The 20,334-nt window shown below is 35.8% G+C and overlaps 2 protein-coding genes across 6 annotated transcripts; one reads left to right on the forward strand and one right to left on the reverse strand.

The window, feature by feature from the left end:
• Window positions 1–1,906: 1,906 nt before the first annotated feature.
• Window positions 1,907–7,869, forward strand: LOC147868393 (pentatricopeptide repeat-containing protein At5g27110-like). 5 transcript variants are annotated; one of them, XR_015529688.1, is made up of 3 exons: window positions 1,913–2,031; window positions 4,646–4,741; window positions 7,724–7,869. XR_015529688.1 is itself a non-coding variant. In XM_087318638.1 (2 exons), the coding sequence occupies exons 1-2, from the start codon at window positions 2,024–2,026 to the stop codon at window positions 4,079–4,081; spliced, it is 1,959 nt and encodes a 652-aa protein (XP_087174764.1). In that variant the 5' UTR covers window positions 1,907–2,023; the 3' UTR covers window positions 4,082–4,169. The 5 variants fall into 5 exon arrangements, 2 of the variants coding, with proteins under 2 accessions (XP_087174764.1, XP_087174759.1); XR_015529687.1 differs by lacking the exon at window positions 7,724–7,869 and adding an exon at window positions 4,943–5,396; XM_087318638.1 differs by lacking the exons at window positions 4,646–4,741; window positions 7,724–7,869 and adding an exon at window positions 2,131–4,169 and having other exon boundaries at window positions 1,907–2,031.
• On the reverse strand, window positions 4,389–12,734 carry LOC147868394 (serine carboxypeptidase-like 26). Its single transcript, XM_087318645.1, has 10 exons — window positions 12,232–12,734; window positions 7,759–7,866; window positions 7,041–7,136; window positions 6,685–6,777; window positions 6,484–6,572; window positions 5,701–5,973; window positions 5,426–5,556; window positions 5,181–5,276; window positions 4,989–5,094; window positions 4,389–4,727 (listed from the first exon to the last, which is right to left on the reverse strand). Exons 1-10 carry the CDS (start codon window positions 12,614–12,616, stop codon window positions 4,566–4,568), a joined length of 1,539 nt encoding a protein of 512 aa, XP_087174771.1. The 5' UTR covers window positions 12,617–12,734; the 3' UTR covers window positions 4,389–4,565.
• Window positions 12,735–20,334: the final 7,600 nt, after the last annotated feature.

Consider the following 20,334-nt stretch of genomic DNA (forward strand, 5'->3'; position numbering starts at 1 on the left):
ACTCGTTTCAATAGGATCGCTCAAATATTGGCATCGTAGAATGGGGGAAAGGAACATGTGTGCGCGTTTGTTTGTTTGTTTGTGTGTTCGTTTGTTTGTTTTTAAAACTTTCGCTCCATTTATTATTTATTCATTTTGTTGGAATCTAGAAAGAACGAGATTGTGTTTTTTTTGCTGCCACGGAAGGAAGGCATAAGTACCTCAGTGAGGATGAAACTCAATTTTGATGATGGATGGATGGATGGATGGATGGATGATAGCATCCCAAATCATACTCTTCACTTATGCGGACCTTCCTACGATAACCACCCTCCATTCAACCGAACCCTGCCTCCTCGTGCTCGTCTCACCACGTACTCGTACTTTGATTGCAGCAAGTAAAAAACAACATATTAATCGCGGCATGTAGAACCACAACCGCGATTCCATGTTGGTTGTCATTGCTACATTTAGGTAGCGGGAACCTTCCCAAGTGCCATCTCTAAACTAAACGAGACGAATATCCTCCTCGTGGAACAAATCCCCTCCCTTGCGTGCTCCAATACCCACACAAGTTGAGTAATCAAGAGTATTCCTTTCATCCATCCTTAGGTATGCTTGCGCTCCATGACTACCATCGAGCATAACAATGTTACTCATACCCCGACACTTGAAAAAGTTACTAATGATCTCCATCTCATCATTTGGCCCATTTTGTATATAGGAGTACCATAGAGTTCCAACTTGACAAATATCTTATATGTATCTCCAAATCATACACAACAAAGGCATTCCATAAATGATGAGGGCTATCTTCCATGTAAAGTTTGCAAGAGAAGCATGTGCTCAATCCCAAACTTTGCCTATTTAGAGATTAACCAAAGGTAGAAGATCCCCAACTATTGTTCGCCAAATAAAAACCTTTGATTGAAATTGTGAGCAAGAATGCCAACTACATTGCAACAATTTCCACCGCCCCAAAACAAACTTGCATATATTCCGCTTGTTTTCCACTCAATGTGAGAATCAACAAAGTGATGACTTCCATGCCTACCAATATTTTATGCCAATAATACTAGTGCAAAAAAATCCAGTGCCAAATTTTCCAAGAGTTTTATTGCCAACAATTTTCTCCACTTCTGAAGAATGCTAAGTAATTTACCATATAGTACATAAATCTTGTTGAAAGATTTGGCACTTTAGTTTTGTCGGCAGTTCGAATACTTTTAGCATTGCAAAATTAATGTCGAATATTCCAACAAATTCAATCAACTGCCAAAAATGATAGATAAACATAATTGCCAAATTTGATAAACGTGTTGGAATGTTTGACATTTATTTTAAACTTTCCTTTGGCTATCTTACAACGTTCACATTTTTTATTGTTTTTGCCATTGTAAGCTATATTTTAAGTGTGTAACACTTATCCAATAAACATTTGATGAGAATGTAGCGCAAATAGTTATTTATTATCATGCTTAAATTATATAGAGTTGAACATGAATATGAGTGATTGTGATGGCATGATAAAAAGGTTTGAGGAACGTCACACTATCATTCCATGGATGTTCAACTTGCCACACACACAAGGATGCAACTCTCCCTCAAAACCATACTCTATGAATTTGCCACACAAGCCACGTTCAACCAATCGTGTCATCCCAAGGAAGCATTTCCATTCAATCCTCCACTCACCCATGTGATGCTCTAACAATAGTTTGCATTGTCCATACCAACATATGACTTCAACCCTACAACACTACAAAAGGTTCAACACAATCCATTTTACCACAAAGTTTATTGATTTCTTTCAACTTGCAAAAACTCTTCAAGGGAACTTTGCTAGAATCAAGTGGAGTGGCAAATAGACTAACCATCTTGATGATCTAGTTTTCTCGATCCCATGGTAATATATCTAGTTGGATTAATTAAGGGTTGGTTTACAAGTTAAGGTAACTTATAAAGAATTTTAACATCCATTTTTGTTTGCCCTGTTCTGTACTTTCATGGAGAAAGAAACGAGGGTTTCATTACCAAAATCGGAATGTGCAGGTATGACATCCCTTTCTTCGAAGTCTCTGTTTTTGTTCGAGCTCTGTTTTAATCGTTTTTAAGCTCTGTATGAATCGTTTTCACATACTGACGTAGTAGTTTCTCAAAGAAACTCATCGAAGAGAATCAGTTGCATTTGGTTTTTGACATCTTGGATGCGAAAAAAATCTCTATATCAAGAGATGTCATCTACACATTGCTTCAGCGATGCATCAAAGAGAGAGACCTTCCTTCTGCCAGGAAAGTTCATTCTCTCATGGTTAATAATAGATTAGATTCAATTCCTGTGTTGGTAGATCATCTTATCAGAATTTTTACGACTTGTGGTAGCTTGAATGATGTTAGAGATGTGTTTGAAAAGGCATCAAATCCTTCAATATACACGTGGAATGCTGTTATTCAAGCTCATGCGAAGTTTAGAGAAGGAGAAAGGGCTTTAGAGTTTTTTCAGTTGATGCAAGAATGTGGTGTGAAACCAGAAGAACACACATTTTCATCAGTATTGAAAGCATGTACTAATATTGGTTGCCTTACATTGGGGAGATTCATTCATGACCAAATCAATAGAAGTAGTCTTGAACTTGATGTTGTTGTTAGTAATGCCCTTGTTGAGTTGTATGCAAAATGTGGAAGTTTAGAAGAAGCAAGAAAAGTTTTTGACAATCTTCGATCTCGTAATGTCATCGCATGGGCCTCATTGATATCTGGTTATGTTCAGCAAGGTCATAGTCTCATTTCCTATGAACTTTTTCTCAAAATGCAGATTGATGGTGTGAAACCAGACAAAGTTGTCTTTTTATGTGCACTAAAATCATGTGGTAGCACGGGGATAATGGATCATGGTAAATCAATTCATGAACAAATTGTGAATTTTGGGCTCGAGTTTGATATAGTTATCAGTAATGCACTTATTGACATGTATGGCAAGTGTGGGGGTTTACAGGAGGCAAAGGCATTATGTGATGGATTACCTAACCGAGACTTGGTAACATGGGGTGCATTAATTTCGGGATATGCCCAACATGGGTATGGTGAATCTGCATTGGAAGCATTTATTGAAATGCAAAAAGAAGGATTTATCCCTGATGAATTATTATTTTCAAGCATCATAAAAGTTTGTAAAAGCTTAGGTTTGCTCTCACAAGGTAGGCTTTTGTATGAGCAAATCTGCATATTTGGGATTGAATCAGAAGTGGTTGTAGGGAGTACCCTCATTAATATGTATGCAGAATGTGGGAACTTGGATGAAGCTAAATGGATTTTTGACTCTCTGCCACGACATGATGTGATTTCATGGGATTCCATGATCAATGCATGGCTTGAGCATGGCGATGTCTTTTCAGCTTTTGAGTACTTTGATAAAATGTTGGGAGCAAGCCTTGTTCCAGAGAAGGCTACAATACTATGTATTATCAAAGCATGTGGCATTAGAGGTGCACTTGATAAGGTCAGATTAATGCATCACGAGATCATTAGAGTCAGATTGGAGGTAGAAATAAGCATTGGAAATAGTATTGTTGATGCATATGCAAAGTGTGAAAGATTGGAGGAAGCACTTCAAGTGTTTCATGTATTACCAGATAAAACTGTGGTGTCATGGGGGGCACTAATCATAGCATATGCTAAAAGAGGCAACTCGAAACTAGCTTTCAAATGGTTTGAGAACTTCCAATCCCAAGGGATAAAGCCCGATGAGGTGATTTTTCTTGGCATTCTGATATCATGTAGCCATGCAGGACTTGTTAATGAAGGTCGTATGCATTTTGAATCAATGCAAAATATTTATGGGATCTCTCCAAACATTGAGCACTATAATTGCTTGGTTGATGTATTGGGTCGCGCGGGACTTTTAGAAGAGGCTGAAGACTTACTTACATGTACACCTCTAGGCAAGGATATCATTGGATGGATGTCTTTATTCACAGGATGTGAAACATATGGAAACATAGATGTTGGAAGACGATGTTATGAGCAAATCTCTTGCATTGATACTGAGGACACATCTGGATATGTCTTCATCTCAACGATACATTCAAAGTCTCTTTTGTAAGATAATTCCAAGATGTAGAAAACTTGGACACCAATTACTTGAATACGTTTCAATGTACAAGTACTTCAAAATAGTTGACATTGTTTTACTTCTTGTCATGATAAGAATAATGTTCATGGATGTCTAAACTTGGTAACGAAAATCAAAATAGATTGGTTTCCATACACAACATCATTAGTTATTAAATATTTTGAATTGCAAGATCTCTAAGAATCTATCATTGTTTTAATTATGAACCTGACGATTTGCCTTAATCCATACACAATTTTTAATGAAACGTATGCTGTATGTTCAATAAAATTGGCTTTGAAAAATTACATATTAATTTCCAATCAAATGAATAACCTGCTGTCTCTTTAAAATGTATCCCTGGCATTATTTCTAATTGAATGAATAACCTGAACTATTATCAATAATCAACCATTATAATCACCATGATTAAAATGTACCCCTAATTATGTACATAGGAAAATTATCCAACAGATCACAATGTGTGGTTTCTTGGTAATAATGGTTTGTCACCACTGGCCAAAAATGATTTGACCAATACGAAACCTCTTTCAGGTTGTGTGTATGGGACTTCATGTCCAGCATTTCTGATAGTCACCAAGGAGAGCCCATCATAGGCTTGGCATCGGCCTCCAACCTGTCATCATGAAGGTAGTAATTTACTATAAAATAATTCTAAATATAAGGAGGTTTACTTTAATTTAATTATTGCATCCTGCATAGAGGTTACTCATCACTAATTTGACAAACAAAAGGCAGTACGCCATATTGTGTTTTAAACAAGTGTTAAGAATACAAGACCATCCCAAGCACAGGAGAGTGTGAAATTTAACATTCTACATCCCTTCACAGCTCAGAAATAAATCCACTGTATTTGAGAAGAGATCTGATTACTTACTTGGCCATCGACATACCATGAAAACCATTCTTCTTTCTTTTGAAGTTTCATATGCTCCACTCCATACCGTGTTCCTGTTACTGGAACCACGGCATCAACATCACCACTGTACAGTGAACCAATAAGCTTAGTCATTATGATTCTTTATCAAAATTCCATTTATCTTCTAGCTGGAGAAAACAAAATAAGTACCTGAAGAGCCATATCTTCAATCCAGCTGATATAAGCTCTTTATAGACTGGAACTACAGAGAAGGCCGAGTCTTTCCAATTTTGAAAAAGAACGTCACTGCACTTACAACATACAAGATGAATGTGACACCATGGATTTCAAGACTTTTATCTTAAGACTACGTACGTACTCAATATCAATTAAACAATTATTCAGTAGTTTTTGAGTCCATATCAACACTGAGCTACACATTAAAGAGTGCATACCTGCATGCAGTCCATTTGTATGGAATTCCAGTTTTGTTCGCATGAAGGGCTTTTTGTACATCAGGGCGGTTGAAATAGACTTCAGCATAATTCTCTAAACATGGATCATATCCTGCCCTTTGTCTCAATAACTGTAAATAGATCAATGCTCAATAAAGACAACACACCACAAAGGTGCAAATAATGAACAAAGCGTAGTTATTCTATAAGAATAGGAGGTCCAATCTCGGGATATTGTCAAAATATAGTTCATGCAGCTCAATTAGATAACTTACAGGATTATTCTTCGATCTCCTGGATGCAAGTCGTCGGCTCTGGGAAGTTTTCTTGCATGCGGGTGTGTAAATGCTATATAAATCTATATCTACCATTTCTTTGTCGAAAGCGTTTTCTAGAAGTTGATTACACATATCAGAAACATTTTGTGTATGGAAGTCACAGTGGACATGGAGTGAATTATAAGTTGAGTCTGATATCAATGCATGATCCCACCAATACTCTATGAGGCCCACATTATCATAGTAAAAATCTAACACGCCATTTCCTACCTGCATCATTAATGTTATAGAATCTGAGATACAAATTCATAGTTTTCAAATCTAAAAGCAAAATATTTTAAGTTTGTATAAGCTCTTTTAAACACATTGTCTCAGCCTTATGTAGAACCTTCACATACACGATCCTTTCCAAGTTCTCACTGAAAATTTTTGGGGGCAGAAGAAAGATACTATATTACCTCACCTATGACATGATCACTAAATCCCCAAGAACTACGCCAGTTTGAATAGACTCTAGAATTTTGTTTAAAAAACTTTGAGCCATGATCTTCCTTTTAATCCTCTAAACAGACATGACTCATAACATAACAAAGTATAATCTAAATTAAGTTTGTGTGACTGATATGCCAATTCGATAGAACACTTTGACACAGAGACATATTAAAAAACATGGTCTTGATTCTTAACACGAATACTTATCCAAATTAAGTTTGCATGAAAGTGGGCAAACAAAGGAGACATCCTTCCACTTTTTATTTTATAATATACGTTTACACATACCATGAGACCCTTGAGGTTAATGTCAGGAGACTTCACCCCCTTCACATTCTGTTCGTAAACCAATTTTGCAAGCTGAGGTATGTAATGCCCTGCTCGATCATCATATAGCACTCACAAGAATCAATACCATTGATTTAAGTGAAGAAAACTCTTGGATTAACCACTCTTCTAATTAGCACTATTAGTGTATTGATCTTTTACCTGCATAGCTTTCTCCCATGATGTAAAAATCCCTGCCCTTGTACTGAGGAAACCTTTCAAACCATTTGACTAGAAAAGCATGAGCATCATCCGCTGCATTCATAAGAACGAATTATCAACATTTTATTCTAGTCAACATTCCAACAAAAAGAAACAGATTTCAAAGATAATTTCAACCACATTAGTTTTAGAAGCATGCCAATATCCCTCCCCGTTCAGAATAAAAGATTTCATGCAAGAAAGACAAGTTTCTATTGACAAGGAGATCTAAATTTCTATTGCTAAATTATCCCAACAGTTATATATTGGGAACACAAAAGGTTAAACTACTAGGATTACCAGGTTTAGAAACAAACCAGTTTGCTGATCGCCAAATGAAGTAAGATCAGATAATTTGTTTGTGTATGAGAAGCCCACACCAGCAGGAGATTCAAGAAAGAGAAGATTGGCAACTGCAACATTGGAGTAGCCGGATGCATGCACACACACATAACCCATCTCAGAACACTAGACACATGTGCTATGTGCAACACTAAAAAGCACCGATAAATGGACATACCTGAATATCAAAGAACACACATGTATATGCATTTTACAATTGTGTACGCAGATGCAAATGAGCTACAATAGTTTGTAAGCATACACATACAGTTCATATACGTGTGTAATGTATGTGTATGTTCTCTGCACATATGACAATGCATACACAGTTCGTACATGCAATGTATGGGTACATGTAATGGACAAGGTTATTATGTTTTAATGCTTCTATACGTAGGTAGAATTATATACATACATAAGGGTAAAATCATCCCAAAACATACAGCAGATATGACGTAGTATATGCGTACGTGCACATAGGAATATGCATGCATATACATATATTTATGCATATTATATTCATACACATAGACACATTGTATAATATTTACACACACACGCGCGCGCGCATATATATATAATATATGTATACATATATATACATGCACATACACATGTGTAGGTAGACATATAATGTATGTTATCCATACACATACAGAATAAATCATTCATACACAGAGAGGGGGGGGGGACCTTTATTCCATGAATGCTCGCTGAGGTAGAGACGGCTGGCGTTGGGGAAGATTCTGAAGGGACCGATTTCCTCCATGGCGCCATAGGCGAGGGATGAGCAGCCGGGACCTGCGCGAAGAAGAGAAGGTAATCCACACAGACACACAGTATGTACACGACGACCACAATGCCATTGCCAATGTAATCACCCACCACACATCATATCATACACACTTCTACGCAAAGTCACTAGTCTATTGTTACAATAAAATTCTATATATAATTTCCAATTGACAACCAAATCATCAATATCACGTTTTGCCGGCCGGCCACCGGTGGGGTGGGGCATTGTTAGCCATGCAATCGGTTCTATGTTACATGGCCGAATTTCAACACACACACACACATCTCAACAATTTTGAGAAATATGGACGCATGCCCACTCCACCATGTTCATCGACCAAAAGTTGGCACAAGTTTGAATTATGTTGATTTTAACAATTCTTCACCAATCACATCACTTTTAACAATTATTCACTAATTTGCATCTGTTTAATGATTCGTTTATTGATCTCCACAACGTTTACAAGCTTAGTTCAATGTGGAAACCTTATCATCTCCTCAATTTCCCTCTCCTTGCCTATGTATCATCGAATGGATTTGCCTAGTATAAAACATTTAAAAACGAGGGTATGTAGATTCCCTTCTTTGGAGTGTAGCACAAGCACTTACTTTTCTAACTAGCTATTGTATGTAAGGGCAAAGGCCACAATTTAACACAAAGCCAAGGGCCATAAGTGGATTGAATACAAGTTGGAATCACGAAGATATATCTCCAAAACTAATGCCCTTATTGGAACGCTATCCTCATCAATCTAGCGTAACTTGAGTTGATTAAGGCTATCAAAGAGAATCAACCTCTATGAAGGCCTTTGCCACATGAATGCATCATAGGAACTCAAATCTTGATGTGATTTATTATCAAAAGTCCATAGCTAATAATAGGATACACATAATTTTGTAATGATAGAGAATATGTGATATATTACCCGATATATCATTATTAGTGGATAAATCATGGACAAATAGGTTGAGTAAGAGTCGTTTTGTATTGCATTATTGATAAACATTATGGAAAAGTGTGGTGCCCAAAAATATAGAGAATGTGACAACAAAATGGTACTTTCGAAAACGAAAACAGTGAAGCACCCTCACATTATTCGTAACTTGATTGTTATTTTATATACTCCGTAATAGTGTCCTGAAGAATTGCCTTTATTTATCATTTGAGTTGCCTTTTTCATGCATGAGAAAAAACCGTGCATCTACAGGATTTTGGTAAAAAAGGTATATACGTGTGTTGTTTTCTTCCCTTTGTAATTATTGCCAACTCACAAGTAGAAAAATTCAACCAGCATTTTAGTGAAGGAGGCTTCTTTTCCCCGTACACTACTCCCTAGGGAATTTCATAAGCATTGATGATCTCTCTTCTATCATTATTTTGTACAACCTTTGAGAGGGAGGTGTTCAATGTCAATCAATGGCGGTGTAAAGAGGGAAGCTTAAAAGTTAGAACTTCGAAATTGTAGCTTAAGGTATTTATATATCAATGCGTCACTTAAGGGTAAATTGTTTTGAGAGGAATCACGATCCTTTTGACATTTAGAGTCTAATAATCAATGCCAATGTTTCTCATTCCATTGGTATGTTCCATGATTCTCGTACATTAATCACGCAAGTATGACAAAAAGCAACATTTGAATTGTCTTTTGAAATGGTAAAAAAAAGTGTGGTCACATCATCATAATTCATGAAAGTGTGACGTAGAGTCCAATTTACTAAGCCATGGGTACAACTTGGAAATGACTCAATGACATATGGTTGTCCTCATCTCGTGCACATGTGGAGGTCATGAATTAGAAGTAGTTAGTGAAAGAGACAAATAATTGCATTACATAATTATGACACTCAAAACAGAGCAGACGTGCCTCGCTGACAATAACAAGAGTTTCTAATATTAATATAATAACATAGTCGAGAAAAAGTTACACGAGGGCTCCTATTGTTTACACTTAGCCTCATATTGTAATATTGTGTGTCTACTTTAAATACTTATTTACGTAATGCCCACGTAATTCTTGCATCTTGTACCTTCGCAATGTCTTGGAGAGGTTCATGTTTCTAGTTTATCTCTAAGACACCATGAAGGTACAAGATGCACAAATTAGATGGGCACAATAAGCTCAAGGTGCACCTGACAACATTGTGAAAACATATGAAGGAGATAAATGCCACATATAAAATACCTGTCTCACCCTCAATTCACGATCAAACCTTCTCGAGAATATTATAGTGAAGGATAATACTAAATCAAGACCAGTAAAACATGTGATGGCCAAATAATCTATGAAGAAATCAGATATCAATAAGGATGAAATAAAGGTAAACTCATGTTTTGTAGTAAGAAACAAAGGATAAATATCATAAAAAGTTATGTTCATGATGACAAGAGTTAAAAGCTTGAGGAAAGAATATTCTAGCCTTTAGAGTATGTACATTAAAGTGTCAATAGAGTTTTTAGTGTAACGGTTCTTTTATTGTCTTAATGGGATTCATACTCTATTGTAGCCTTAACGAGATTTTTATTCTTTTGCAAGCACATATGTAGGGACAAGCAAATATTATTGGGACGTTGAAACCCTTAGGAAAACAACGAAAAGCGAGATGGTGCAGAGGAGGAATAATAACATAGGAGAGCAACAAAAATAACAGAAAATGTCCAATGCCCATATCAAGCTTGTAAAAGAGGTAGACACAACATATTTAATGCAAGAGAAAAACTATCAAATGATTTTCATGGAGAGAATAATATGGCAAGGAAATAGAATGTGGAATAGCCGGACAATGCATATCAGGAAGTTGGCTTAAATTTAACATACGCTTTAGGATTGTGTTGTAGGCCTTATGGGCTAGTTGTTCAAGCCAAGAAAACTATTATTGAATTGAAATAACGTTCAACTATATGACAACACTTCCTTGATCACATTTAATAATCCCAACTCAAAAAGTTTGCAAATGCAATTTGAGAGGACCAACTTGCTACTCTTAAGAAGCGAACACTCTTTAATGATATGCTTGAAGAAAGTCTCAAGGTTGACTTGGTTCCTTCTAGCAATATTCGAGACTTTTAATTACTTTTCTCGTTGCTAGTGGTTAAGTCTTGTCATATCTTGTTAGGCTATGGTATTGTATTGTATCCACCCATCCATGGTCTCATTGATTGGCCAATTTATTTAAACATTAATGCCAAATATCCAACTTACCTACACATCCACCAAGAGTTTTTAAGCTCGTACTTACAATGGAGGTTCTTAGGGTAGATATTTTATTATTACGAAGATTGATACTTGCACGTGACATGTCAATGTCTCCCTTGAGACCTACAATTGAGAACAATTAGGCTATGGAACAATATCATAATGTTGGTTGGTTGTCTAGTCACACCAATTTGTTGTACGAAAACCTGAAGTCTATCGACCCATACATAATTTCATCTTTTCGTAACACTTCTTAATCTATCATGTTAATGTTATTAGCATGAGTACTCATGATTTCATTGCTTAGAAACTCACCATCAATTGGCAATCTTTTCATGATGATTCATGAACATCAAACATTCAACCTATCAATGTTGATGAGATCAATTCGCAACATTCAAGCCTAGTGTTTGATCACGAATTATCTAATCCGTTACAATACTAGTTTAACCATCAAGACGACTTCTACCACCTTTTCTCCACCCTACCTCAACTTTGGACACCAACCTAGAGCAATAATCTGATTCCTCACTATTCATTTCAATCGAAGCTGAGGAATCCAAAATGTTCTTAATTTACACTATTGTGGACAATCTGATCTCAAGGAAGTGAAAGAGAAAATCCTAACATTCAAGTGAAGAAGAGAAGGCTTAATCAATAGTGATCAAGGTAATAATGTCAATATATGTAGGTATTTGTAAACATAATTATAAACCTGAATCTGTAATGTGTGTGTAAAAAGGGTTAAATGGAGATGAAAAAGACAACTAAAAATGTTGGACTAAGGTAGTGGTTTTTATGTGGAATTATATATATAATGGATTCAGACGGTAGACAATAACAGAACATCAAGGAAGGTTGTTTAATGTAATTTATAAGGTACAGAGATTAATTCTATGAACTTAAGTCCCTGAGATCCAAACCTGTTTCTAATCCTAGTATTAGTAAGTGAAGCAAGTAGTAATGCCATGATTTATGGGGAGATCCTTATTATACAAATACTATTGGTGATGCTCCTACTTACTTTGAATGGGAAGAAGAAGAAGAAGAAGAAGAAGAAGCGAGCATATTAAAAACTAATGATGCAAAACATCAAATTAAACAAAATTAAATGGGATGTGGACAGAGAGAGAGAGAGAGAGAGAGAGAGAGAGAGAGAGAGAGAGAGGTTAAGTACCTCCATTAAGCCATAGGATTAAGGGAAGCTCGGAGGAGGGCCTTGATTTATGGCCAGGTTGATTGTGTTGATTGGATTTAGGAGCCTCAGTGAGCCAGTAGAACAGCTCCTTCTCTTCATTAATTCGGACATAGCCTGAGAACTGATGGAATCCGATGTTTCTTGGCTGGCCAGGGAGCCTAATAATCCGATCCGCCTCTTGCTGCAGATTCCTATTCTTCTTCTTAATCTCCTCTGCTTTGACCTTATCCGTTTGATGATTATGATGGTCATGATTAATACTATTGCGATGCTCTGTTTCTGCACTGCCTTTAGTCGCAACTAATCTGTCATCAAGCAAAATCATCAGTATTAATCCGATCGCCCACCACTTAATTGCCTCCATTTTTGCTCGATCAATAATGCCTCTGATTAAGAATATAGAGCTTATGCGATTATCATCATGAGTTACTAATTTAAATCTCTCTGTCTGTCTGTCTGTCTGTCTCTCGCAGTCTGTGCTCTGTTTCTCTGTCTTTCTTTGTGGCGTTTATTTTATAGTGAAAGGGAGGTGAACAGAAAAACGCAAAAAGCTTCAGTTGTTCTCAACAGCACAGGAAAAAAAAAAAGCAACTGAAAAAAAAACTCGATAAATATGTAAATCAGAAAGCAAATTCTTAAAAAGAAAAAACATTTCCTGTTTTCTTGCTTGAAAAATAGTAGCAAGAAGTCAAAAACTTCATAGTCGGATGCGATTAAATTAGTTTTATTTAACAAGAAAAATAATAGCCAAAAATATATGATAAAAACCAATATTTGGCTAAAAACAACAACCTAATTTATTTGGTTCCATTCCATTGAATGTTCTTTGCTCTCTCTCTCTCTCTCTCTCTCTCTCTCTCTCTCTCTCTATGTAGATAGACACAAACACACTCTTTTTATGTAGCCCCAAGGCCGAACATTTGCTTCTCTCACCCTTTTTTTACAACAAGGTATCGTAACACAACAGTCACTCGATTGAGAGTCTCTCTTAGCTTGGCTTTCATTTGTTAACTTCTTTCGTGTCGGTGCAATTCATATTTGACCACTGATACATGCCATGCTATCTCGTATTTTATCGACTTGTGCAATTGGCCTTCACCAAATAGTTGGTCGATGTCTCGTGTTACGTCTTGTCACAAGCTGGTTGTCTTGCTGTACGAAGAAGAGCCTTTGTTGTCGTTCACCAAAGTTTGTCTTGCCAGATTAATGAGTGTGTTGTTGTCGTTCACTAAAAGCTATTAATCTAATGTAAAAAGCCAATTGGAACCCTAGAAAAAACATCATGTTTGCATGGTACTACTACTTTTATTTGAAAGGGAAACTTGCCAAATTAGCTATGAGGCTAATGCTCATTACAAGTTGTCTTGTTATAGTGAGAGCCTTTTGTTGTCGCTCATCAAAGTTTGCCTTGTTAGATAAATGAGTATTTTGTTGTCGTTCACCAAAAAAGTAGGTTTTAACAATGAATGCTAATCCAGCGTCAAAGTCGGTTTGAACCTTAAACAACTATATGCATCAAAGTCGGTTTGAACCTTAAACAACTATATATGTTCACGTTATAATACTACGATCTATAGCTGAGAGGGAAACTCTACAAATTACAAGTCTATATAATGAAATAGGTAGACAAGTTAGCAGAAGAGAGAAATCTCGAGTAAGTTCTAAAATGGTAGAAATGTATTGTCTCTTAGTTCCCTTATGGCTTAACATAGCTAACAAATACTCAACCCATCACTGGCATTTTGCTGAGCATTGGTTTGTAGTTCATAGTAACTAGTATGTACTTTTAAAAGTAAATTTACCCATCGTAATCAACTATGGTGTCATTTGACAAATTTATAAAGAACATGGTTAATGCAAATACATTGTTAAAGAAATGCAACCCTTCATTCAATGGTTCAAGTGGTTGGGTGACCGAACATGTGATTTTACATGAGAGCCTTGTGTTAACATGGACCCTAGCCAAAAATAAACCAATCACCTTGTTGGGCCCTTCTATTTATCCACCCATTTTTTTAACAATACCTTATTCACTTGTTTATTGTCATCAATTGCCACGTGATGCCAAAGTTTTTGCCATGTGATGCCAAAGTTTTTGCCACGTGATGCCAAAGTCATGGCAGAACTATGTATAATTGGCACCCGCATTAATGTAGGATCCCAAATGATGTCATGTACATCTCCCACCAAGATCATGCCAAATCACAAGCACCTAAGATTTCTTAATAACAATCATCCAACTAGCCTTATTCATATACTCCACATAGTCTTATTGTAGATTCTTTGTAGTTTTTCTAGAAGGTATTGTTTAGATCTTGGTGGGAGAATATCATGCATCATTGTTGGTTAATCATTTGAAGTCCATATTGCATAATTGAGTTGGGAAAGAAACATAATTTTTCCTCACGACATATAATTATTAGCATAACCTCTTTGTTGTTAAATCTACTATTGTATAACAACGTGTATAAATGATTTAAATGTTTCCCATCTATATTTTGCCATATAAAAGTTATGCTTTTATGAGATATGCCCACCATCTTTCATAAGCAATACATGAACAATGTTTTGGCCATGTAAGAATACATGCTACTGAAGCCTACTTGTTTGATGGTTATGTGTGTGGTAGCAAGACTATTTTTGAGACTTGCAAAGTTACCCAAAAAAATGTTTCCATGATTAATATTGACTTATGATATACCTCACAATCAAATAGAACATCTACCAATGTACCCCCATGAAATATCCTTCAACTTATTAGTATTCAACCAAACAATCGATATGGTTGATGTTTCATGTTTTGTAAAGGATTTGCCCTCGTCCATTCTTAGCTGTAAAGGTGTACTTTAAGATCTTCTCTTGATCTCACTAGTGTGCTTGAATAATATCCAAACTTGCACCATATTATTTTGTCCGTGAGAGGCAAAGCAATGGAATATGCATACAACTATGTCATTTTGACTCATGAACAAATCTTGATTGATAAAAGTTTTTCTATAAAATTAAACAACCACAAACACTCTCTTATAAGTCAGGATTTGGAAGTTGTAATAGATCGAACTTTTGCCCATCATAAAATTCAACACATCTTGTGAAAACTTTTCGATGTGCTAACTTTTTGTATTTGGGGAACTTATCGTGAGTTTTGTTATTCAAAGACATGTAGGAAAAGTACAATTGTGATTGAAACACAATTAATCCGGTTAAAAGCTCTCCAAATTATGGAGGTACATTGTCTTAGGGTAAAAGAACACAATTTTTTATTCAAGAGGTGAATATGATGGTAAAAATTGACCATTACCTCATAGACTCATTGTAAGTTAACGATATTTTTTTTAATATACCCCTCTTATCAAGGGCGAAATCAAGAGTCCCCTTCTTAACTTGGAAAATATCACCAAATATAGTGGATCAAACGAATAAAATATATGTGTACATCAATTGTTTGGCCACTACGCCAATGCACATTAATGGTGAGGGACATTTTGTCGTAAATGATATATATGATTTATCATACTCATCGTGCTCTTTTAGTGGTGGATGTATATTTGGCTAAATATCAATGTTGTATATTAATGCTTAAGACAAATAATTTGCGAGCATACCCATTATACAAATACGCATTCATTTATGAAGATACACCCTCTCTTTTTTTCCAAAATGAAGCTACTTTCCCATTAGTTCGGTGGGATTATTACAAAGAGACTGTACAAGGAGGCTTAAACATAGATCGGGGAATCTCCCTCTGATCAAGTTCAAGAAATTGGGACTAGTAAGATACACCCATTTTTACCTTGATTGGCTTATTGATTTTAGTAACTTTGTAGCCATATTTAGAAGATAAACATCTTTACTATTTGATGAGACGTGCATACTATATTTCTCGAACTATAAGGGGTACTTTTTATATCACCCCTAACACAAGGAGATATAGTTGAAATTGTTCCCTCAATTAATTGAAGTGTTCTACAAGCATTTCAAATAATGATATTATATGTCACCTCGTCTTTTACACGTCATCTTTTACATCACATTTGTGATTGATTCATTGAGAGATAACTTCAAGCTTTTTTATTGAAATTTGGAATTCCTTTACTCACAAAGTGCAACTAGGAAACCAATATTTATGTGTCTCCTCCTTATATATCATGATACTGAATAACTTTCAACACATGTATTCAAATCAACTTCTTTCTCCGCATGATGCATTCTTTTTTTTTCTCCATAAAACATATGCTCCATTGGTACGCATGATGCATTCTTGGACTACGAGAAATTACATTCATCTTGGCTTCAAACCATTTGATTGTAGAGTGTGATTTATGAATGTTTGACTCATAAATATTTACAATCTATTAGATTTTGATGTATAATAAGAGTTTGTGCATTGTATAGTTGTATATGGCGTAGATAATAATTGGAAAGGTGACCAAAGCAAACAAGAGATTGTTCTGAGGTCAAAGTTTTTATAACTATTTCATAAGAACCTCCTCCATGAATGGGAAAAAGAATCACGGTCTCATTTTGTCCATACATTGTTTTTTAGTATGAAAATACTCATCACTACTAGGAGTCTGCAACAACTCGGCTCAAGCTTGAACATAGTTTTTAAACCATTTTAACTGGCGTTTCAGTTTGGCTCAATTCAGGCTTGAGCTTCCTTAATTGGATGGAGCTTGGTTTTGCAAGGCTCAAATCTTAACTGGTTTAGGGATCGGCTCTGTTCAAGTTTGAAAACTCCAACTGCTTAAGGCTTAATCAGTTTGGTTTGGACAAGGCCAAAATTGGTTAAGCCAAAACCATATTGTTGCAAATTCCTAAGCACTAGTAACTTTGCCAATATTCAAACGTTACCTATGTAATGACAAACCTCCAACCACTTTGGCAATAAGATTGTGTTTCTAAAACAATACCTTTTTCACCTAGATTATTGATTATAAATTATAATATCCTCTCAACATTTGGCTAAGATAAAGCATGTCTCCCCCTTGCTTTTGTTGTTAGATTCTACATTCCTAATCGTCATTCCAACTTTTGTGCTTGGATAGAGATTAACCCTTTCACAATGCAAAAAATGACTTTGCTTGCTTCATAGGCATTTGTAAATCTTTGGAAATGAAATGAAGAACTCATTACCAAGTCAATGTATGCGTTCAATTTCTTGCATCTACGAGAACGTGATACCTCGTGTTTGAATGGGTGATGGCATTTTAAAAAATGCACTAGGTTGTTATTGTTATCGATGGATGATCAAGGAGATGTAAAAGAAAAAACTCCAAATTTTGAAATACTAGAATGCAATTGTTATGATAACATAACTCTTACAACTCAATAGTTCATGAATCGAGAAATGTTATTTCGTGAAACACATAATTCGCAAAGGAAAAAAGGTTTGATCATGAGTGCCAAGAAGCCGCAAAGAGAAGTGAAATTGTTGTATTGACATTTATATGAAAGACTTATTTCAGAAACAAATATGAATAACAAAATCAATTGACAATTTCTTAAACTCAAGAGAAAGCACATACATATCATGCATGTGGTGAATTTTGGGTAATAGAAAGGGGAAGTGTGCTGTGTTTATGGTAATGTAACTCCAACAGACTTGTGTAAGCATTGTACAAACCTATTTGAGCATTGCTTTTATAGTCTTCAATAAAGCTTCTGATATCGTACATCACACACATCCTTTGAAATATATGGAAGAACTGCAAGTACCAAGTGAATGCATGCTTTCAATTTCTTGAATCTATGGAATATCATTACAAACTCATGTTTATGTTGAATTTTAAAAATTTCAATAGTATTATTAGTGTTTATATATATATATATATATATATATATAAACAAAACTATACCATAGTTTCCATTACCAATCCAATAAGCATATAATGATACAATCTAGTGGAGGGTAAGATAAGAGAGAAAAGGTATATCCCCCACTATGTCATAATTGAAACCAAACTCCACCTATGTAGGAAACAACCATCGAGGGGGTACATATTGCCAAACCATTTTGTCATTTCTCTCCACAAAGACGAACAAATCCTTCCATTTGCCTTTAAAGGATTGTTGTTTTAGAAAAATGGTATCTTCATTACTAGTGAAGGCATCATATTGACCTTTTAAAATTGAAATAAGCATCGACCAAATTTCCTACACAATGAACCGGATTTTGCTATATTTGCTAAAACACAATTTTGCATCGATCTATCCAAATATTCCACAAAACAACTTATGGTATTGTAGCCCATACTGTGGCATCCACATTCAACCGATTTGAACTTGAATATGGTATGTCCTTAACTTGCCTTCCCGTAGTTTGAAGGGTAAATAATATATTTTCCCTTTCATAATTATGCTTATCGACATTTACATCCATCCAAAAGACATTTCCCCATGTAATCACATTAGGTCCATATGCAACATCAATGAGGCGCAACATACGTTTTCAAACAGAACATGCAGTCATACAGTTCCATAAGGCATGTTGCATCGATTCCAAATGAAACCCATAAAAAGAACAAGTTTTGATTCCCTCTTCCCTATGCATCCAATATATTTTCCCTTTCACAATTATGCTTATCGACATTTACATCCATCCAAAAGACATTTCCCCATGTAATCACATTAGGTCCATATGCAACATCAATGAGGCGCAACATACGTTTTCAAACAGAACATGCAACCATACAGTTCCATAAGGCATGTTGCATCGATTCCAAATGAAACCCATAAAAAGAACAAGTTTTGATTCCCTCTTCCCTATGCATCCATTCCAAGACTGGAAGTGCGTAGTTGGCACATAACCATCTAAATGTAATTATTTTGTGAGGAATTTGTAGAGCCCATAGCCATTTCCAAAACGCCAATACTGAATGCATATGAATACTATTATTTAACCATACCTTAGCTGCAGCCGACATAACTAGATTCCTCCTTCGCTGGAATTCCCTACCTAATTTTACAAAGTAATCAAAGAAAGAAACCATCTTACCATTAGCATCTCTCCACCATCATTCTGTTGGATCCCAATCTAACTCCAATAAGGGTTTGCTACCACAAACCAAAATATCCCATAAAGGGTTTAAATTTTTAGGATTGGGATCAATAATACATACCTTCCCTATTTTTGCAACCACCCTATTAGGCTTCTACTCCACTAAAAGGTCATCCCCCATAGAGACCCATTGCAATTTTCCCTCTGAAACTATTACATACGCTAAGAAGGATTAGTATTATTAGTGTTAAGCATGGCTCCACTCTCATAAAGTCTTTTTAGGTTTGAATTGGAACAAATGTTGGCTTGAGTGAGTAGTCACGAGGCATTGAGGAGTGAAAAATGTAGTCATCATGAATTTGTTGTACGTACATGATGTGCTCATATTTTTTACAAATACTTTTGAAGATGCACAAACCGTTATTCATTATTGGAAACCTTTGCATTTAGTCAATTGAGTGTAAACAAAGATTATGCTTGTGAAGACTCTTAATAACCTTAAAGCATGCAACGTGTACATCTTGCCCATTGAACGTGTAACAAGAGTTTCTCTCATCCATTCATGTTATGTTGTATTATTGGTGGGAAGGATGAGTGAAGGTGTCAACCACTTTCAATCGTACAACCAAAGTGAACTAGCTCATATGGCGAACCTTCTCTCTAACCTCACTCTCATACTTCAACCAAATGATGATGGTCAAGGAACCAATAGAGACAAAGAAATTGAATCACCCTATAATGTCCTACATGAGAGGATTATGTCCATAACCTTTGTAACAACACACCATCACAACTACAAATTCCGTCGTCACCAATCTTGTGCCAACACAATCGTTCACTTTAAGCATGAACTAGGAGAAACATATATCCAATATGCCCAACAATGATTAATCCATCTAGATAAAACCACATCCCTCTATGCCATCACCTCCCAACTCTCTAATGTTCCCCATATCTTTGATGCCAATAGTTTTACGTAGCACACAATATATCTATACCGAGTACATTCCTTGAAGCTAATATCAACACTCATGCTAAGGTCGAAGAGATAACATACCCAAGTTGCCAAGGGAGATTTAGGA

Source organism: Azolla caroliniana, unplaced genomic scaffold (assembly GCF_043228905.1).
Source record: "Azolla caroliniana isolate FFs.n. ecotype wild unplaced genomic scaffold, voAzoCaro1.0.p SCAF_1, whole genome shotgun sequence".
NCBI classification, from domain to species: domain Eukaryota; kingdom Viridiplantae; phylum Streptophyta; class Polypodiopsida; order Salviniales; family Salviniaceae; genus Azolla; species Azolla caroliniana.

Bases quoted from the DNA above. Each gene is read 5' to 3' on its own strand.
- LOC147868394 (XM_087318645.1), bottom strand. From the start codon at position 12,616: ATGGAGGCAATTAAGTGGTGGGCGATCGGATTAATACTGATGATTTTG. The intron at 6,778-7,040 runs GTTTGTTTCTAA...TTATGAATGCAG, and splicing joins ATTTGGCGATCAGCAAACTG to CGGATGATGCTCATGCTTTT. The intron at 5,277-5,425 runs GTATGCACTCTT...TTGTAAGTGCAG, and splicing joins TACAAATGGACTGCATGCAG to TGACGTTCTTTTTCAAAATT.